Here is a 20,280-nt window from a genome sequence, read left to right as displayed (position 1 = left end):
ATCATCATAATAGGCAGACCTACAGACTGTAAATAAGTTCACTTCAGGATAAATGTGTTTTTCTCACCTTGTGATTGGTTCCTTTCGACCCAACTTGATCTCCCTCCTAAATGTTTAGTGGACAAGAGTAGGTATACACCGCTTTCATTGGTGCATTTTCGAGAGGGACATTTGGGAGCGGTACTCTTTGTCTGTGTAGCCATATGATTGGATTCTATTTTTTGTTTGACATGGTGCTGAAGAAGAGCTATTGGCTTCAATGAAAACTAGGGCGCCGCCCGGTGACTAGTGTCTGTCTGAACTATGGTGTAGTAAAACTGAACGGATGTAATACGCATCCCATCTAAAACTCTTGGTTGATATGTAAGTGTTTTACATTAAATGGTTTTATGCGTGGATAGTCAATTAATCAGTTCTGTTGGTAAGATTTAGCTAGCTATAACGTTAGCCACCAAAAATCGCCATAGCAGAAGGAAACCACACAACATTAACATTAGCCGGCTAATGTTAGCTGTTGTGCAGTAGCAGACGTCTAGCCATTGGATTAGAAAAATGGGTAACGTTAACCATGTAGTAACGCTAGCGAGTAAGCCATTTCACATGAGTGAGCGCTGATGATGTTTCTAACAGCATGCTACTGTGATGGTTCAAATGAAACAGCTTGGCAGAGCCAATACCTAAGGCCACAATGTTAACCATGTGCCATGTCTTAACCATTAGTTATGTGCACTTTGAATGATTGTCTACAATATAATTAGCCAATGTTAGCCCAATAGCTAATTGTATGTGTATCATTGATGATAAGCTAACGTTAGCTGGCTCAGATAAAAGCCGGGCGAGGCGAGGACATGGTGAAAACGGATAACGTTAGCATAGGTAACGTTACGTCAAACATCAACTTGGATATAGATTGTAGTTCTCGTAGAATCGATTGAGTGAGTTGTCTTTTTGCTTCGCATGGATTAATAACTAGTTTTCTGTTTTGTGTGGTTGGTTATGATGTGTTATGTTTTGGCGCTTTTGTGTAGTCGGAGTTCACCACGTTGGTTTCGCCTGAGCTTCGGATTCTGAAGTCGTGTTGCCAGCAACATAGAACTAGACTAGGCGAGCAGAATCAACACCACACAATAGGCATTGTTCAACTGTTGCAAATGTTCTGTGTAGTAACGTTAGCAGGCTTTGAGGTTGATGTCTAGCTGGGTTTTATTTTTCTCGATAGCATGAGTAAAGAGAATAAACATTGTTTTTTACATCAACGACGTTAGGTCTATGTAGATAGCCATCACTCTGTTTTTGTTGATGTCTTGGCTATCTGGTTTATGACATTAACATTTTTGAATGACAACAGAGCTCATATATTTCCCATTAAGCATAGTGCTAGGTGCTAGTTAAAGTAAGTTAAGTTTTTTTTTTTTTTTATCAATGATACTATGTAATGTTAATGTAACCCTATCCAAACGTTCACGAAATGAACAGCAATCCAATTTATGATCTCGCTCAATGTGTCAAATAACAAAATTGGCCAAATATATTGCAAATGCGATTGTTTCGATGTTTTTTTCCCCCTGCTCTCTGTGCTTGTATTCTGCAATTGAACATTTTCTGCCATTTTTAGCAATTCAAGATGTAGTGCAGCACATGCTCCCTCCTGTCATTGTCATTTTCATTTGCATGCTTTGTGTTCTTTGTCTCATATGTGATGTGCTTTGCATGTGTATTTTTGTTGTAATCAGACAGGTAGCCTAATTGGGGATTAGGGAGATGTTGACATCCCCCTCTCAGTTGCTCCCTCAGATTGTCCGTCCAGTGGAAGGAGAGGCCAAGGGCTCCCCTTCCACTCTCTGCATATCCCATGACATGGAACCCAAACCCCAAATTCCCCCTCATTCCTCTGTCTCATCCAGGTACCATCAGCTTTGTAGCCTGCATAATGCACTCTGATTGACTCTTCATTATCTTCTTGGCTTGCACATGTCTCCCTCACTTGCATTTGTAAAGGTGTTTCATGAATCTGATATGCAATCTTTGTCAATTTGCTGTTTGGAAGAAATGATAAATAGTCTACTCAGTGAGACTTTGTTTGTAATGGTATACCATGTTTAACCTACTTCTAAGTAGTGCAGGTGGTTGTTTTGTGCCATCTGCTTTTTAAATGCCATATGAATAGAATCCTTCTCCTTTCTCAGTATATTCCTTCAAACCACGGAGAGGGCGGAATTCGGAATTCTGTCCAAAATCATTTCAATGGCTGATGCTAGTGGGCTGCCGCCATCTTTAAACATGGCTTCCAATTTATGCTCACTTCTGCCTACATTTTCACAAATAAGCCAGTTTAGTGCCACATTACCAGTGGCCACAACTGATGTCGTCCATGTGGATTGGCTGATCCTCCCAGCAGAATCCTAGCCAGCTCATCCACCAATCCACTAAGACAACATGTGTCCACCAGTTGGCAATTAATTGGCCTGTAATTATAAAAAATGGATTTCATAAATATAGTTTTGATGCATACATATATTATAATTAGCCAACATTTACATCAGACGCCAAAATATTTGTGTAAAAATTAAAATTCATTGTTCTATGGAGCAATTGCTTTCTACAGCCACAATGGGGCGGTATACAATCTTTGGCTTTGTACAGACCAGTTCAATCAACAGTAGGCCTGTGAAGTAGGCTGTAGGAAGTATGTGGAAACAACTAAATTCAAAATGCCTCATGTTAACGTGTGATTAAAGTGGTGTGATGGGCTGTAGGCTATTTATTTCTTGTGGAAGTTCTCCCATTCGTTTCTTTTTTTCCCACCACCACATAATTTTTTCCCAAACGCACTGACATGCATCCTCTGCCTCTTACTTTACAATTAGGTTCCCTTTTGAACTTGAAATCATTTAACTGTTATCTGATATATTTGGACACCATAACCTACCTTATTTAATGGCATCCTATGCAAGTTGTTTTTATCTTAATATGCCTTTTTTTACCTTCAGAGTTGTTTTGATGGTAAACTAACTTGTAATAGGCAGAGAGGGGAATAACAGTGTTAAAAATAAACAGTGTTACCAACGGTGTTACTTTTACGGGATGACAATCAAACGTGCCGCGTTACTATAGCCTAATAAGCTCATTGAAGCTATTTTCATCCGACCAAGCACTCTCAGCCACTGGAGCGGCAAAGTGTTTTCTTTGACGAGGGGAGGGGGTGAGACAACCACATAAAGTATGATTGACTACTAACTTATTAGAGTAAAATTTCATGGTACAGTAAGCCCACCAAAGGCAGAGTGGGGTGGATGTTCACACACACAGTCACACGTAACCAAGAGACACATGATGCAGCAAAGGCTAGCCCAGGTAGCGTTTTTAAACTGGAAGTAGGCTAAAGACATTACTTTTCCCTCATTGAGATTAAAGGCAAGAATGTAGGCTATATGTGTAATGTAGGCTACATTATGCTCAGGAAGAAAGTGTTTCTTCACGTCGGTTGTAAGCTATTCTAATTCAGCTGTAAACAGACGAGATGCGCGTTTAGGAGAGTTTCAATTGCACGGGAGGGAGGGGGAGGAAGTAGCGAGCTAGCTCTCTGTTTTGTTTGAAAGTCAACAGATGTGACCGCATCGCTTAGAGCACCTTTAACATTATCGAAATTATGGGTGATCAATACAGGAAAAAGGCCTGGATCCCAAGCCCAGTGAAAATGTGGGTGAAAGTTAGCACTTGAGCAATGCTGTTTTTTAAGATGGTGGTTGTTAACTGGCTGAAGCTAACCCTCAAAATCCTGACCCCTCCTTGATTTAAATCCACGCTTGATTGCTAGCTACTGACCTACTCTATTGGTGACCAGCAACCAATGTATTTCTTTTTGTAGTTCACCCTGTTTTCTTTCTCCCACCTTTTTGTGATGTTTTCAGAGTATATATTTGATTCTACTGCAACCAGTAATTTTTTCAGCACAGAATTTTTGTTTTTTACATAGCAGGGATGGAGCTAATGGCTCATTGCACAGGGAGTGAGGTCCTGAAGAAGGCTCAAATTGCTGGTGATATTGTGGTGTTAAAAGTGTAATCATTTGAAAAAATCACAATACAGTGCAATGTTGCTTTTGACAAAAACAGAAATGTGCCTTACTGATGAAAGAGTAGGCTATGTTAGAATGGTTAAACATAACCAGAGATCTAATCTTTAAGAGTGATTTTTTTTTTTAAGGATGTCTCCCATTTTTGTTTCTAGATATAAATCTAGATATAAATATAATATACAGTACAGGCCAAAAGTTAGGACACACCTTCTCATTCAATGCAAAACTTTATTTTCATGACTATTTACATTGTAAATTCATCAAAACTATTAATGAACACATGTGGAATTATGTACTTAACAAAAAAGTGTGAAATAACTGAAAACATGTCTTATAAACTAGTTTCTTCAAAGTTTTTTTTTTTTTTATCTTTTTTTATTTAATACCATATTCAGCAAGCCATAACTTGACAAATATTCATCTGTGGGCCAAATAACTTTCATTCATAGTTTTGATGCCTTCAGTGAGAATCTACAATGTAAATAGTCATGAAAAAAAAAGAAAACGCATTGAAATGAGAAGGTGTGTCCAAACTTTTGGCCTGTACTGTAAATATTCATCAGCGTTCAGAATAACCTCTCACCTGCCAAACAACCCTGACTACACCTGACATTTAGGCTTGTGTGCTGCTAAGTTCCATGTTTATGATGAGATGGAACATGTTGGTGCTCTACAACTTTCACTAAATATTTATTTGGATCCTTGATGTAGATGCCGTAGTGCTCCCTAGGTTTTCCACATGCACCTCTTTTTACCAGGACATGGACCAAAAACTCATCTCAAAACTCAAATCGTATTGCAAACAAGGAACCTCAAGGAGCCAAGTATATGCTTTCAAAGTAGCTTTCAGTAACTGACAAATTATTTCCTTTCAGCTGTGACAATGGAGAAGGGCAAGCTGAGAAGAGGCACAGTGAAAGACTACAGGCAACCCCAAAGGAGGGCAGGAATAAACCCAAAGCCCGCAAGGCTGCACCAAAACAGTCCCAAATAGTAGCATCCACAAAGAGAGTGGGGAACGGAAGAGTGGTAGGTTTCCTCTTGATTGAACAGTATTAGTTTAATTCTTAGGCTAATTCGCCTTATTCCCCCGGCGGCCATTACGAGGCTAAGGGGTACACTTGCCATTACACCTCAGTCCAGCAGATGGTGGTGGTAATGCACTCTGTTTGCAAACTGCCAAAAAAAAAGCTCACCGAAAAGAAGGGTTCACTGGCCTGTTCATCAGTGAGGTTTTTTTGGCAGTGAAAGCAGCCATATTCAGCAACAGTATTTGATAATGTCCATGTGTAAACTTGTTGATATCATAATTTTATACATAGAGAAGTACCTAATGTCTTCCATTGGGGCCTGTGTCCACCAATCTCGTTTTTTTGTGCCGACGAAAGCTATTTTCTATACAAATCTTAATGATGCTCAGCGTTCACAGCACTCAGCGCCCTCGGTGGAAAAAAGCCCTTGTTACTACATTTTTTCCGCAGCGTTCAGAGCGCTGAGAGTTGGAATCTTTTTGAACAGTGTTGGGCTCGTCAATGGGCTCGTATGTGCTATAATAATAATAATAATAATAATAATAATACTTATTCATAAAGCGCCTTTTAAGACACCCAAAGTCGCTGTAAAAATACAGACGATTTACGCACACAAACTTGTTAGTTTCTTTGTTCCATAGGGAAGCAATTGAATTTGAGTGCATGGAAAACCCTAGGAAAATAGTGCGTCAGTGCCAAAATAATCATAAATAATTACCTTCACCTTAAAATAATCATTGTGCCTCACTGATTTAACACTCCCTGTTTTTGTTTATAATTTTGAATTTCTTATTTTTTTTTCCTTTCAGGCAGGTTGTGGGGATGAAAACACTGCAATTAGCAAATCATTTAAGTATGTGTTGATTTTGCCTTCTTTTATATTTTTTCAGTGTTTTTATTTGGTTATTCCAAATAATACATATTGTTTGCTAATGTTTGTCCATGGTTTACTTCTCTTTGTTCCATAGACGCAAAGATATAAAAGGCCCTAGTCAGAATATGGCGCCACCCTCGGCCAAAAACCAAATGGACTGCACCACCACTGACAAGTCCAAGCAGGTGCTTGAGTCCTGTGAAACGGCAAAGGACAAAGACCCTGCTGCAAAGGGCTGGGTCATCGGCCCCTTGTTGCACTCTTTCAAATCCAAGATGTCAAGCTTCTCAGAGATCGTGATGAGCCCTGTCCGTCTTTTTAAACCTACTGACTTGCCGCCCTCAGATGCAAAAGGGACGGATGATGGGGAAGCTTTGAGTTTTAGCAAAACGGCAGACAACAGCAATGATCCCATTCACAATCAGCAGGCCTACGTGTCCAAGACACTGCATTTTGATGGAAGTTCAAATGAGGTCACAGTAGAGCATGAACAAGCGGGCACAGAGGGAGAATTGAAAGTCAAAATGGAGCGACCAGAAGGTGAACATAAGTCTGCCTCTTTTCGCTTGACACGAGGTGCCTTGCTAAGGGCTGAAGGGCCGGCTTGCCCAGACCCACTTAAATCTCAGAATAATCAGTCTGTCCGGCACAGTCCCGCTGTTCTGTGTGGCAACTCCAGTTCCTCTAATAACGTTTCAGAAAGGCAGACTCTACAGAGACGTCCTCAAATCAGACAGGCTGCCCAGAAGAAATCAGTCTCGCCAGACTATGCCATGAAGACAAGCGCTGTATCCTCTGCCGAGTCTTGTCGAGTTTTGTTTCACAATCTAAAGCAGTTGAAGAATGTAGATGACCTGCAAGATGTGAAGACAAGCAGTTTGTCTGATTCCTCTGTGTTTTACACCCCTCCTGACTCATTCTCCAAAGATGGGGGAACACCGGAGCAAGAGGACCTTAAGGAAAGCACCCCCATTCAGAACACACAGATTCGTTCAAGCCCCAGAAAGCTGCCCAAGAGCATCTCTGTTACTCCAGCACCGTTCCCAGTGAAGCGGGAAAGTAGCCGGCAGAAAGTTACAGGGAGAAAAGTGACATTTGATATAAAAGTCCAAGTAGAAGATGAGGAGGAAAAAGTTGAAAGTCAGAGAAGTAGTGAAGATGAAGAGTTGGGCCTGGCACCTGAGTCTTCACCTGATGCTGAGGGCATACTGAGACGACCCCAACTCAGGCAGAGGAAGCGAACAAGAAAGCCTCTCCAAGCGGACCCCGAGTTGTCTGGGAAGGCAAAGAGAAGAGTGAAAGCCGGAAAAGTTGAGGGAGCTACAAGGAGAAGAGGTAGAAATAAAGATGTGGCACCAAAAGAATCCTTGAGCGAATGGCTGGAAACCTCCGAGAAGATTTTGTACACACAGACAACAGACCGTGAGCTGACTGACTCGGGAAAAGATCTGCTCTCAAATTCCCAGTCAACAGCAGATACAGAAATGCCAGAGATGAATGTGTCAGATGCTGGTCTAAAGTTTGAAGGCAGCAGTAGATTGACAAGAGGACAGGCCAAATCAAAGCAGTCAACACCTGCCACAGTGAAAGTTGACCCACTTGAAAATGAGTATGCTGATATTTTTACTGATTGCCTTGCTGTTAGCTTTTATGCAGAAAACGATAAGTCACTTAATGACAAAAGCATCAATGGAAGAGACAAAGAGGACGGAATCACTGGTTCATTGTCTCGAAAGCCCAGGCAGCGGGCAAAGCAGACCGCTGCTTCGGATGACAGCAGCCTAGTGACGAGCAAATCCACATTGAAATCGGAAGATGACCGCAGCTCTGTTTTTTCACCCAACATGGAGAACTCCTCTGGGTCATTCCTGAGCTCCCTAGCCCAGTCAAACTCCAAGAGTGCCAAAGGCAGTAAGAGGAGGCTGATGAAGAAATGGGGTCAGATGTACGGTGAGGAGCTTCCCGATGACTCCCCGTCTGCCTCGATTCTCAAGCTGGATAACACCATCTCTGAGATGTGTGTCAGTGGAGAGAAGAAGAGGCAAGAGGAGTCTGTGCAGACCCAGAAGGACAACAACTCAGATGAAGTCGAAAAGACACCGTCCAAAAGAGAGTGTGGTAAAGCGCTCAAGAGGAAGTCCCCGTCGCCTTCCACAAAGGAGAGCCGTGTGGATGGCACTGAAAACGGAGAGGAGGACGACGATGCTTTTATAGACACGGAGAGGCCCCCCGAGGCCACAGCGTCAGGTAGCGGCTCCAACCGCCTCTTGCGGAGCTACTCCTGCCCAGAGATAGCCTCTCTCTCCCACCACGAACAGCTCTGGAGATCCCCTACTCTCCTCCCGCATGGCCGAGCTCCCCCAGTGCCCGCTCCGCACCATCCCGTCGTGCACCCCACCCTACACCTTCCTCCCTCGCCCTCCAAGCGCACCCGTCGACACACCGTCTGCAGTGTAGAGATAGAGAGGGAGATTGCACCACTGTGTCTCCGTAAGGAGGTGTATCCCACCGGTAGATGCGGCCTCTACGGCAGCCCGTCCCACCCGCTCTGTCCCAGCACGGCCTCCCCGTCCACCTCCTTCACGGCCCTCGTTTCCAGCTTTCTGTCCAGTCCCCTGGCTTTTCTGTCGAGGAGATCCGACAGAGGGAAACGCAAGGCCCATGAGGACGATAGCCTTATCACCTCCTCCACCTCCTCCTGCCCACTAAGTCCCAGTGTAACCCCACCCTGCTCCACCTCATCCCCTCCCTTTGCGTTGGGCCCAGCCGTCCACCACTCGCTTGCTGGTTTCACATGCAGTGCCCCACCCAGATCAAGTCTTTTTTCAGCCTCTGTATCGCCAGGCTGCAGGTAAATTGTCTAAAGTCCTCACTCAATCGTAATTGATGTTTTGCCCCTTACCCAACTGCAGAGGCAATAATGGATAATAATGGTCAGACCCTTACTGGTTGTTTTAAACTCAAACTGAATTTGTTATCTGTTAGAAGCCTGTATATGCAGAGGCTGTATATACCGTATATTTCCTGTACAAATGTTCAATACATGTTAATACAACTATGATGAGTACTAGTAAATTAGTATTGATTATTAATGATTGCCTTCCATAAGTAATTGATGTTTTCGAGGGCATGACCACTGATATTGCATGTTTTCTTTTGGCACACAGCAGCCATTTTCAGGTCTCCTCAGAGGGAGAGGATGATTCTGGGCAGCAGTCTGAAGATGGGGAGGAGAACGTGGGTAATCTCAGTCTCGATCTGCTGTCGAGAGAAATGCCTGAGGAAAAAGCTCTCTCTGATTCAGAAATGAAGGTATAACCAACAGGGTTACAATTTACTCATAACAGTTTTAAGTTTATTATTATTGCCGTGGGTTTATTTAATAATTCACAGTTTATGTCTGGCCTACATAAAATACATTTGCAGGAAAACGTCCATTTAAAATGTTCTATTCTGATGTTACAGGGAAGTTACTCCAGGCGTAATTGAAGCGTTCAGTTCGCAACGCGTAAAATCCATTTTAGAAGATTGGTCTATTTTTTCCGAATATCACATCTGGTGTAGCTACTTTCATTAATTACAGTGGAAGCTAATTGTTGCAGCAGACAACGCGAACGGAATGCTTCAGTTACGCGCCTGGGGCCTGTACTACGAAGCGGGGTTACTGGCTTATCTGGGTAACTTCGAGAATAAACTTGATCACGTGTGGCGTAACTTCCCGATTAACCCGTACTACGAAAGGTGGATAGGTTTTAACCGAGGTATGCTGCCATGGCAATTTACGCTGCATCTCAAACCTGCTCCGAGCAGGTTATGTTCTTGGTTAACCCGAGGTTTCCGTTAACCACACCCTTTATAAGTACCACCCTCCACTAACAATTTCTCCCGAGACATGTCGGCGTACCTGGATGATCCATACGACATTGGAGCGCAAATCGTGAGGGACTCTCTTCGCAGGGCGAGGGGTTTTAGAGACTGCCAGAAAATATATATATATATAGCCTACCCAGACGATATTCTCTATGAAGATATAGATTGTCAGCCGAGGGAATTCGTTATCTTTGTCAGATGATCTAGGAAGACGTCTCATAGCAATGCCCGTATGTGGACATTCATGTATTCTATCGGTGATGCTGAACATCTGAGCAAGAATACTGTATGTCCGAAAATAAATCGGACATAGGCCTACAGTATGCTGAACATCTGAGCAAGAATAAATCGGACATAGCCTACAGTAGGCCTAATAAATTAAAATCACCATTTTAACAAACGTATTGAATTGAATGTCATATTACTGTACCCTACACATAAAGACCACACATTTCCACAGCACCAGAATCCAACCGAATGCCTCCCTCAACCCCCTCCATAATCGGCCTTCCACTATTATTTGCGATGGCCAACTCCTGCTACTGTAAAACACTCTGGTGCCTTACAGTAGTGTTCAGACACCTTTTTCTTGTTAGCTGTAAAACAGAGGCCAAGTGAAGGCTATAAGCATACTAGGCCTACATGTTTTCATAATTAAGAAATATTAATGCAAGCTATGACTATATAAACCACTATTCTGAATAATGTGTTTGTGTTTAATTTTCACCTGCTGCCATGTGCGTTTGGCAATGGTGTTGCATCTGAAATGTTCACAGGATTAGGCATACACTAAATCAGTCAATGGGGCTACTTAAACATTCAATTATCCTTATTACTGTAATCTATATGCCCACTTCTAAATTGTGTTGCATCTGTAGGCATTTCTATAAACTCAAAATAGGCAATTTAATTATTTCAACTCATTAAATACATTCCGCAAGCTATTAATCCTCCGTATTTGAAGAACATTTGGAAATAAAACTTTACTTTTAGGCATTTAGGCTACCCGATCTGCAATACGTTGCCAACAGCCTTGCCTTGCTTTGTTCACTGCCGACGTATTTGATTTTTGTCGTAGAGTGGGTTTTAATTCCTCATAACTTGTCATAATAATTGTGCATTCCTCATCCGTAAAATAAGGTGAACGCGTCATCACTGAAAGTGGTGATTTGCGCTGCAACCCGCCCCTTTTATGTGAACGCGCACAAACTCCAATGAGGTTAACCCCGGCTCAACAAATCAACTTCATAATCAGCGTCATAGTACCGATTAACACCACTTAAGATAACCAGATTTTGTCAACCCCGGTTTAACAAAGTAACCCTGGGTTACATCTGGGTAGGTTAAGCTCCCTTCGTAGTACAGGCCCCTGGTGTAGCTTCCTGCTTAGGCTTCTGTTTATTTGTTTTTTACTTGGTATTCTGGAACTCCCTCAGTATCTAAAATTCCATTTTTGGAACAACCTTTTGTTGCATAACAATTACTGGAACATTCCATTTTCTGGAACAACATTGCTTTTGTAGCTTTCATACTGTCCGATTTGTGTTAACTCTCCCCTTCCCATGTTTTCACCCACAATGTAACTGTCAAATTTCTCATCACAGATGGAAACAAAGCAAGGTGAACAGGGAAAGGTTTCATCTATACGCATTCGTAAAACTTTGCCTAAGCCTCTTAATAACCTGACACCAATGGGTCTACCCAAACTTATCAGGTATGCTTGAACATTTGTGTCAACAAACATTGTATGACTATATTCTTATGTGTATTTATTCCTGCATCATGGCACTTTATTCAGTATGTAATGAGCTACTTTCTTCTCTTAACAGGCCAAAGAAGAAAGAGTTCAGTGTTGAGGAAATCTATACCAACAAAAACTTTACCAAACCTGCAGAAGGGTCAGTGCCACAATAGCAGATAAAATGTTGTGACCATATTGCCAATATTTAGATATTATCATAATCTTCCTTTTCTTAATACTTTTGTATGTTTGACATCGTCCTAATCTTCATTAGGCAGTGACATAGCTGCTTATGCTTCTTAAATGATAAGCTTATGTTTATTTTAAAATGTGTTCTACATGTTTACATGTTCCATATTTGTTGGCTCACTCCTGTCAGTTTCTCACATTTTCCCTTTTCTGCGTCCTCCTTTAGACGTCTAGAGACCATCTTTGAAGACCCACTCAAGCGGCGTGATGGCTCCCATTGTCTGCTTGGGCAGAAACGAGTGAAGCGGTTTGTTGAATTCCCTGAAATTGGCAAGGTTAGAAAGCTCCGGAAGCCACTGGTCATTGCAGGTACCGGTAGCAGCACCCAGAAGACGGTTGGGCAGTCCTCAGGTGGACGACCCCGGCGTGGAATGTGGTCCACCTCCAAGGATGACCCCCAACCGTCCCCAGAGGACCTGGACTCCCTTCTGTGCTCCAAATTGGATCAGCTGGACTCTCTGATGGCTGTGGATGAGGGCACCAGCTGAGACAAAAAAAAACAAAACAATGCAGGCGATTGGCGATCTCCAGCACTTTGGAAGATCCCTCCAGATCCAGATACCTTTTTTTTATTATTTAGTTTTATATGTTTGAAGACCTCCCTCCATTATTAGTTGTGTGTTTTCATTAAATTGTATTTTTGTATGTTTTAATTTGTATGTTTGGTTTTGTTCGTTTGATTTTACTTGACTATACTTCTGCCTTCTGTTTTATGCATTTGTTTTTTTTTTTTACTTGTGCTTGTCTCAAGCATGCAGCAAAAATACAATGCATACTTTATTTGAAATGAGCTACTATAATTATACATCTTTTAAATTACTGTTCTAGGGTAGTCCTAGTATGGGTGAATGTAGGTATGTGTGTATATATGCTTTTGGCCTCCACTTATTTGGTTCAGCCATTTCCATGCCCATTGCCTTGCAGATGTATAGAAAGACCCATATAGTTACAGTTATGGCATAGCTTCGGTACATTAAGTTAGATTACTTATAGTCACAGCACAGGGAGTGTCTTTCTCATGGTAATATCCTCTTTGTAAACGGGGCAATAATTTCACTCATAGCCTTCTATTACCAACGCACCCTTTAAGAACACAACCAAAAAGGCCATCTGTGTGCTCTGTATTTATTTAATGTGCCAAAACCTTTCGTGCAGCTCATCCAGGCCTATCGATTGACTATTTTATAGTGCTATTCAAGTAAAGGACATGCACATGGGTCACTGATCAAGGCATAGAGCAACATGCCATTTTCTAGCACTCACTGTATGTAGTGGCTTCAAATCAAACAGAAGACCATTCATTGCTTCATTCAACCGCTGCTTTTGAAGTCCTGTGCTTTGTCAAACTTTGTTGGTTTGGTTCTTTGTCAAATGGCAGCTCAAACTTGCACCAGTCTCAGCATTTTAAAGAGAAGTTATTTTGCCTCAGTAATATTGCATGGGTTATGTATTTTGTTTATACAAATCAATGTGGCATCAAGGTGAATGTAAGTGTTAATATAACCATTAAAATGGGATTTTGTTTAATATCCCCTTAACAACAACAACAGTAAGACTAACCTCAGAAATAGCTACTCTTTATATCTTAAATTAAATTCACCAACCTGCCATTTGATATGAAAGTTTCTCCCATGTTTTCATCAGGACAATGAACAGCATTTTCAGGGTTTTTTTTGTTTTTGTTTGTTTAATTCAGTGAGGAGTTTGGTGATCTGCTCCAATCACGTAAACGATTTTGAGCCACCTTTTGAAAATCAAGATCCAATTGTCTGATGGCGTTACAGGATCAGTTTTATGTTACCTGAATGAATGCAGTTTAGTACAAGTCCTTTAGTTTGCTACGATCATTTTGTGAAACATTTAATTCAATCATTCTGTATATTTTTGATAATGTGGATGGCATGTATAGGAGAGCTCATATTTTGTATCTTTTGTCATGTGTATATATAGGGGATAATTGTCTGGAGTTTTAAAAATGTTTTATATGAATAAATGTAAGTTCTCTTCTATGTAAATTTTTAATCTACATTAATGCATTCATATTGGTTTTGACAAAGATACCTTCTTTTTTGACATATGCCTGTTGACAACGGTGCTGTTTTATCTTTTTTTTATTGGAGAAGTACTGAAAACATGCAATGTACAAATTACATATATAAAAGAAGGTTTTGAAAGCACAAAAATACATTTTTATATTCACACGGTATGTAACAGAATAGAAATGTTTAACAGTGTGAATCAATGCTAAAAGCAGTCTTGGATGGTGTTCGGACTGACCAGAATGTCTCATGAGAACTAACCATGCAAAGTTTCAAAACATGATTTTGTATTTTTGTGTAAATGTATGCCTACATCACGTTATGGAGCTAGAAGGCCCCAAACAAGTTTCTATTTACATCCCCTTTGGCCAAGTGGCTGGGCTTCTCTCTGATGGGCATTCCCATGTTTGTAACAGTACAATGGAGGGGGACCCACTTAGTTATTACAGTTCTATAACAGGTCAGCCACAGTCCATAAGAATGGTCTTCATGGTGCCAAAATTAGAGGAATGATTTGTGAGTTGATTGCAAAGTGTAGCACTCTGAGCTCAGTCCGTCCAGCAGGGCAATTGTATCTTAACATGCGCTGTTTGTCCAATAAAAGTATTTATCTCAAATGCCACTCTGTTTCCTTTGTCTATTGTTTTTATCTCATCGGCCTTCTTTAGCTTGACTTTAAAGCACCACTCAAAAAACAAGCCTTACGCCTTGCCAATGGACAGGGAAATAAAACAGAACTTGACCTCTCATTTCTTTAGTGGCAGAGGTGCTGATAAACTGGTCTAGGCAGCGTCTCGTGGAAATGCACCTGCAGTACTGTGAAATAAGGTTTGGATTCATTATATGAATTTAGCCGATGCTCTTAACCAGAGTGACTTGGAGTGAGCTAACCTTTAGAGCAGGGCTATATAGTGCTACATTTCCTCAAAGCTGGTGATCAGTGAAGAGCTTGTGTCCAATTGTAACTAATGCTCACATTCAATAGTCATATTAGTCATATCCTTTAATGCTGGCCAATGGGCTTCCACCGAGTAGATTCGATGTTCAATTCGATTTCAGCAGAGCATTGTTTATGCCTTTTGTGTACAGATGAGAAGCAAAAGCCCAAATTCTGCCTCAGTTTACAAAAGTGAGGAGGTACGATGCAAAAATCACAACAGCTGCGATGAGAAAAGGAAGAGCCAGGCAAAGCAGAATGGACACTAGAGCCCGACTCCTGGCCTTGTCCGAGTAGATCTGTGCACTCTCTGGGTCAGCCCTTCTCCTCTCCCGTGCCTGTCACAAAAAAATGGCAAAAAGAGATGACACAAATGACACCCCTATGGAAACGGTTGCGCTAACCATTTAGTAAAACTGAAAACACGTGAACAATTGAATCTTTCTCATTTAGTCTGGTGTCAGGTCTTTCCACAACCTGATCACATGTATTTTTGGGCTTTTGCCTTTTTCTAGACAGACGGGAGACGAGTGGGAGATAGATGAGGCAGAAGGTACACAGATTTGAGTTTCACCTATCCCTAGAGAGATGAGGTGGGAAATCGCCGTGGACTTATTGGCAGAGGTGTAAAAGTCTGGCTTCAGAAAGTAAAAGTCCTGCCATATTTTTGTTCCAACCATTCCCTTAATCAGCTGTTTTAACTCTTAAGCCAGGTAGATCAGCTAGTTAGTTAACAAGTGCACAGGTAGAACCAATACATGGTAGGACTTTTACATATCTGCTTATGGGCACATGGACCCAGATGTGGTGACCCCACACCACCCCACCCCCATAATCATAGCTATTACAGTTAATAAACACAGGTGCTCTTGTACCTTGACAGAAAAGATCAAAGCTGTGGCCCCAACACAAGACAGTCCACAAACAACACTGTAGATGGCTAGTCTCCTGTGGTCTCTGTCCCTGCAGAAGGGCCAGAGGGAAGTGATGCGCTGACTAAGGGAATCCAGACATCTGCTGATGGAAAACTTTTGACTGTTGAAGCCACAGGGAGCATCCCCATTTTCACCTGTCCCTCCAACAAGCTGCAGTGGGACGGTGACCGCCTCAGGTCTCTCTACCCCTGATGAATTCGTCTGATTGGTCATCCAAGACATCTTTGTACAAGGCACAAGACAGAGGGGAGAGGAGATATATTTAAACAAAAGGGTGTGCATATGAGAGAACAGCTGATAAATTGATACCAAACATGTCACATTAGTCTTAATATCATTTGAGTCCATAGCTATTGTCAGAAAAATGTGGGATAACATTGTTGACCCAGTTTCAGCCATGTTTGCTACAGAATTATGCTGCAGAGGACACACAATTTAATTCAATACCATGAAGATGCAGAACAGATTTTAGCAGGGAAAACAACAGGCTTGTAAATGAATAACAGAAGCAGGGGCACCGTTGGGGGATGGGGTATAGTTAGGATGATTCTAAGGGTCCAGAATTATTGTCTGTCATAGGGCCCAAATTATCTAGCAGCGCCCCAGAAGTCAGTGTACAGTTGCTCTCAGCATTCAGAGGGATTAATGAGTCATTTCCAAGGAGCCAGTTGAGACAGGTACACTCTCAAAGAGAGAATGACGGTATACAGTGTGTTGTATCTGCCAAAAAAATGTTCCACCCACTCCTTTTTAAATGGATCATTGGGAAGTCATCAACTGTCTCTGCTATTCAGAAAAGTAGCTTGAAGAACTGGTATGATTAGCTGAAATGGAGTATGATACGGAGTATCATAACTTGAAAACGTTTCTGTCTCTTGTTACAATGTCTGATGACAGCATGTCTGACCACAGCGTAGGTCTTTGTCATTTGGTTTCTTTTAGATGTCTTTCTTTCAGTTTTGATTCAGTTTTCAAATTTTCTCTTGCTCAATCCCTTAAACCTCATTTACCTCACAATATTACCTCTCATAAGACAGGTATTTATTCAGCACAAAGGAATCTGAACCCTTTGGTCACTTGATTCACAATGTTTCTACACAGATCTTATCAGTGTAAACAATACTTGGCCTCACCTTAACTGCCCTTACTCTGTCAGCCTGTCACTCCCTCTGTATGATTCACACGGTTTCAGGCTATTTTCTAACCACTGCCTACCTCTGATTTAACTGAAAAGGTTTGCTTAGCTATGAAACCTTTATGAGCGATGAGAGAAACCTAATTGTCCATGTGACATTGGCTCTTCATATCTCTTCTCTTGAGATGTCAAATAAGCAGTGCTACAGTATGTATGTAGTCAAATTCAAGTCAAATTAAGTTGCCACTTTTTGTGTAACAAAATGAAAAACAGGTTGTCATTTGCTTTGAGCATCAAGAAAAAAACAGTCTCTTTAAAACACCAGAGAATAATCTGTTGACGTTTCTTCTTTGTTATGTACAGCAAAACACAGAATACCATTTTTCTTTGTACTTACAGACTCGTTTGGACTTGATCTTTGTGCTGAGGGGCTGTTTGAGATTCCACAGCTGGGCCCTCAGTGCTGTTTGTCTGAGGCAGACTCAGTAACACACCAGCCAAAGTAAGTGTGATTTTGATACAAGGGCTCTGATAAAGATCTCTGGTCTTCCAGTCCTCAGCTCTTAAGTGGATTATATCCAAGCTTAATTTCAAGGAATGTCAAGAAATTAAACTGTTCCAGCTCAGACAATTTTCAATAAGACAAGATCAAGTTTCTCAATCACAAAATAAGGTCCTTCTTTCACTTTTCACAGTGTGTTGTGAGTGAACTTGAGAGGAAGCTCGTACCCGGCTGCACCACTGTCCCTGAGACGTAATGTGACTGAAACTAAGTTGCTGTGAAACTTACACGCCCCACGCTCCCCCTCTCTTCTCTCCACCCACATGGGTTGGGTTTGCCGGTTGTCTTGGGCTGTTAGTTGCTCCTTTTTTCATCAAATTAGGTCATTCAAGCCTTCCCTCAGGGTAGTGTCTTAAGTAGTTGTCAGCTTGTAGGCTATGTGCTTTTACTGTCATACTACCACTAGTGTAGGGTTTTCATTAGCACAGCCTACTATGGTGAAAAGGGGAAAAAAGAGGGGCGGGTACTTTACTTCGAGGTTAGGAAGAACCGTTTCTTAAGCAACTTCCTTGTTTGTGGTGAGATAATGAGTATTCAAAAGGTGCATCATGCCTTTCTTCTTTGCCTTCACACACACACACACACACACACACACACACACACACACACACACACACACACACACACACACACACACACACACACACACACACACACATAGACACACACACAGACACACACACACAGAGAGAGCAGAGAGAGAGAGAGAGAGAGAGAGAGAGAGAGAGAGAGAGAGAGAGAGAGAGAGAGCACTTCAGTCATGCCTCACATTGGCCATAGGCACACACAGTCCTTGTTTGTGGCAGGGCATTTTTGTCATGTTTAATCCATATTAGACCAATGAAGTTCTAAACAACTATGACCTAATATATTTTTGTCATTCCAAAAGAAACCTATTTAGTTTATCAGCTCATGCAGAGCCTAAACTAGATGTACCGCAGAGCGGTACAAATTATGACCGCCGCCCAGTCCAGCACATTTTTTCCACAAAAATAAATCACGCTGAAAGGCCTATATGATTCTAACTGTCTCAATTCTAACTAAATTGCATTATCCACACTCAATTCTCACTGGTATCTGCTAGACAACAAGTACCAAAACATGATTAGTTCATAGATTTCACATGTAAAATTCATTTTATACAACCCCACCCCCATCTTGCCTGTTCATAATTCTGAGAAATTCTTGAATTGTGTGCATGTGTGCGTGTACATGTTTATGTTTATGTTTATGTTTATGTGTGTGTGTGTGTGTGTGTGTGTGTGTGTGTGTGTGTGTGTGTGTGTGTGTGTGTGTGTGTGTGTGTGCGTGCTTGTGTGTTTGCCTGCGTATGTGTGTTTGTGCATGTGCATGCATGCGTACATATGTCTACTGTGTGAGTATGTGTCATACGTATGATTACTGTGAATGTATGTGTGTGCGTGTGTATCTGTTTATGCACATGTGTGCACATGGAATGGGTTAACATGACCCCTGGAGGCAAACATACGGAAAAAATTGGTCATCCTAGGCCCTACGGTTCTCAAGATATTCACAGAAAACTGTGTCTGCCCTACCCTCCTTTCGGGGGTCCAGTACAGTGGGGGGGGGGGTCAAAAAAACGATGGTTCCTGGCCCCAGCTGTGGCGCAACTGGCTGGGGAACCTGCACCGTACGCCGGCGACCCGGGTTGGATTCCCGCCCCGTGGTCCTTTCCGGATCCCACCCCTGCTCTATCTCCCATTCGCTTCCTGTCACTCTCCACTTTCATTTCGTGTACCCCGGTCTTTTAGATTAGACTAAATGTACACATAAATTATTTTATTGTAAGGCCCCCCATGAACGAAAGTTCACAAAACTTGGCATGCATTCAGAGGGTGTCATAATGATCCTACACTTTCAATTTCGTGCAGTTTTGACCATGTCAGCCAGAGATATTGTGATGAAAACACCTAATTTTTTGCTTTTTAATTTTTAACTAGGTGGCGCTATACATGAAATAAGTGGTAATGGGATGGGTTGCCCCCTTAATACCAACATGCAAAAAAAAGGTGGACCTCCTAGGCCCTACGGTTCTCGAGATATTCACAGAAAACTGTCTCCGGCCACCTACAGGCCAGTTGGTGCATTGTAACATAAATTAATTTATTGTGTGGCCCCCCATGAACAGAATTCCACGAAACTTGGCGTGCATTCAGAGGGTGTCATAATGATCCTACACTTCCAATTTCGTGCAGTTTAGACTATGTTAGGTCACAGATACCTGCAATTACAACATCTCATTTTTACTTTTTTGTGTTTAACTAGGTGGCGCTATACATGAAATGAGTGGTTATGGAATGGGTTGACATGGCCCCTTGAGATCAACAACAACAAAAAAATGGTCCTCCTGAACCTTACGGTTCTCGAGATATTCACAGAAAACTGTGTCTGCCCTACACTCCTTTCGGAGAGGCTACAGATCAAAACGAAATACGATGGTTCCATGCTATCCATATGGGGTTACATGCCCATCAAGTTTCATCTACCCCGGTCTTTCAGTGTCCCGGGAATCCTTGACGGAAATTTGGACATGCGAAAAAGAAAAAAGAAAAAAGAGAAAAAAAATCTGACTAAACCTATAATAATAACATGTCCTGCCATGTGATGCTCAGGTGCTGTGTTGTGAAGAATGAACACACACACACACACAGGGTGTTAACACTCTTAACACTCCTACATAACTTAAATAATAGATCTTCTACTGTAGGCTACATTTTGCTTACACAGTTTCTTGTTGTGGTCACAGGCGCTGTTGATGCTTACACAATGAAAAGCACGTTTTCTCAAAACGTCATCGGAAAAGCACAC

General features: G+C 41.8%; 1 protein-coding gene and 1 long non-coding RNA gene across 7 annotated transcripts; one reads left to right on the top strand and one right to left on the bottom strand.

The window, feature by feature from the left end:
• The first annotated feature begins 225 nt into the window (after positions 1-225).
• On the top strand, positions 226-14,504 carry prr14 (proline rich 14). 6 transcript variants are annotated; one of them, XM_048245924.1, is made up of 9 exons: positions 232-363; positions 1,738-1,904; positions 4,954-5,107; positions 5,919-5,962; positions 6,078-8,834; positions 9,151-9,295; positions 11,458-11,567; positions 11,683-11,751; positions 12,010-14,504. In XM_048245924.1, the coding sequence occupies exons 2-9, from the start codon at positions 1,762-1,764 to the stop codon at positions 12,329-12,331; spliced, it is 3,744 nt and encodes a 1,247-aa protein (XP_048101881.1). In that variant the 5' UTR covers positions 232-363; positions 1,738-1,761; the 3' UTR covers positions 12,332-14,504. The 6 variants fall into 6 exon arrangements, with proteins under 6 accessions (XP_048101882.1, XP_048101881.1, XP_048101878.1 ...); XM_048245921.1 differs by having other exon boundaries at positions 1,734-1,904; XM_048245923.1 differs by lacking the exon at positions 232-363 and adding an exon at positions 920-935 and having other exon boundaries at positions 1,734-1,904.
• Positions 13,939-17,808, bottom strand: LOC125296229. The gene is made up of 3 exons (XR_007193720.1): positions 17,287-17,808; positions 15,695-15,976; positions 13,939-15,157 (listed from the first exon to the last, which is right to left on the bottom strand). It is a non-coding gene; the product is annotated as an uncharacterized LOC125296229 (long non-coding RNA).
• Positions 17,809-20,280: the final 2,472 nt, after the last annotated feature.

The sequence above is a fragment of the Alosa alosa genome, chromosome 6 (assembly GCF_017589495.1).
Source record: "Alosa alosa isolate M-15738 ecotype Scorff River chromosome 6, AALO_Geno_1.1, whole genome shotgun sequence".
Classification (NCBI taxonomy): domain Eukaryota; kingdom Metazoa; phylum Chordata; class Actinopteri; order Clupeiformes; family Clupeidae; genus Alosa; species Alosa alosa.
This window is presented reverse-complemented; position numbering and strand designations above follow the sequence as displayed.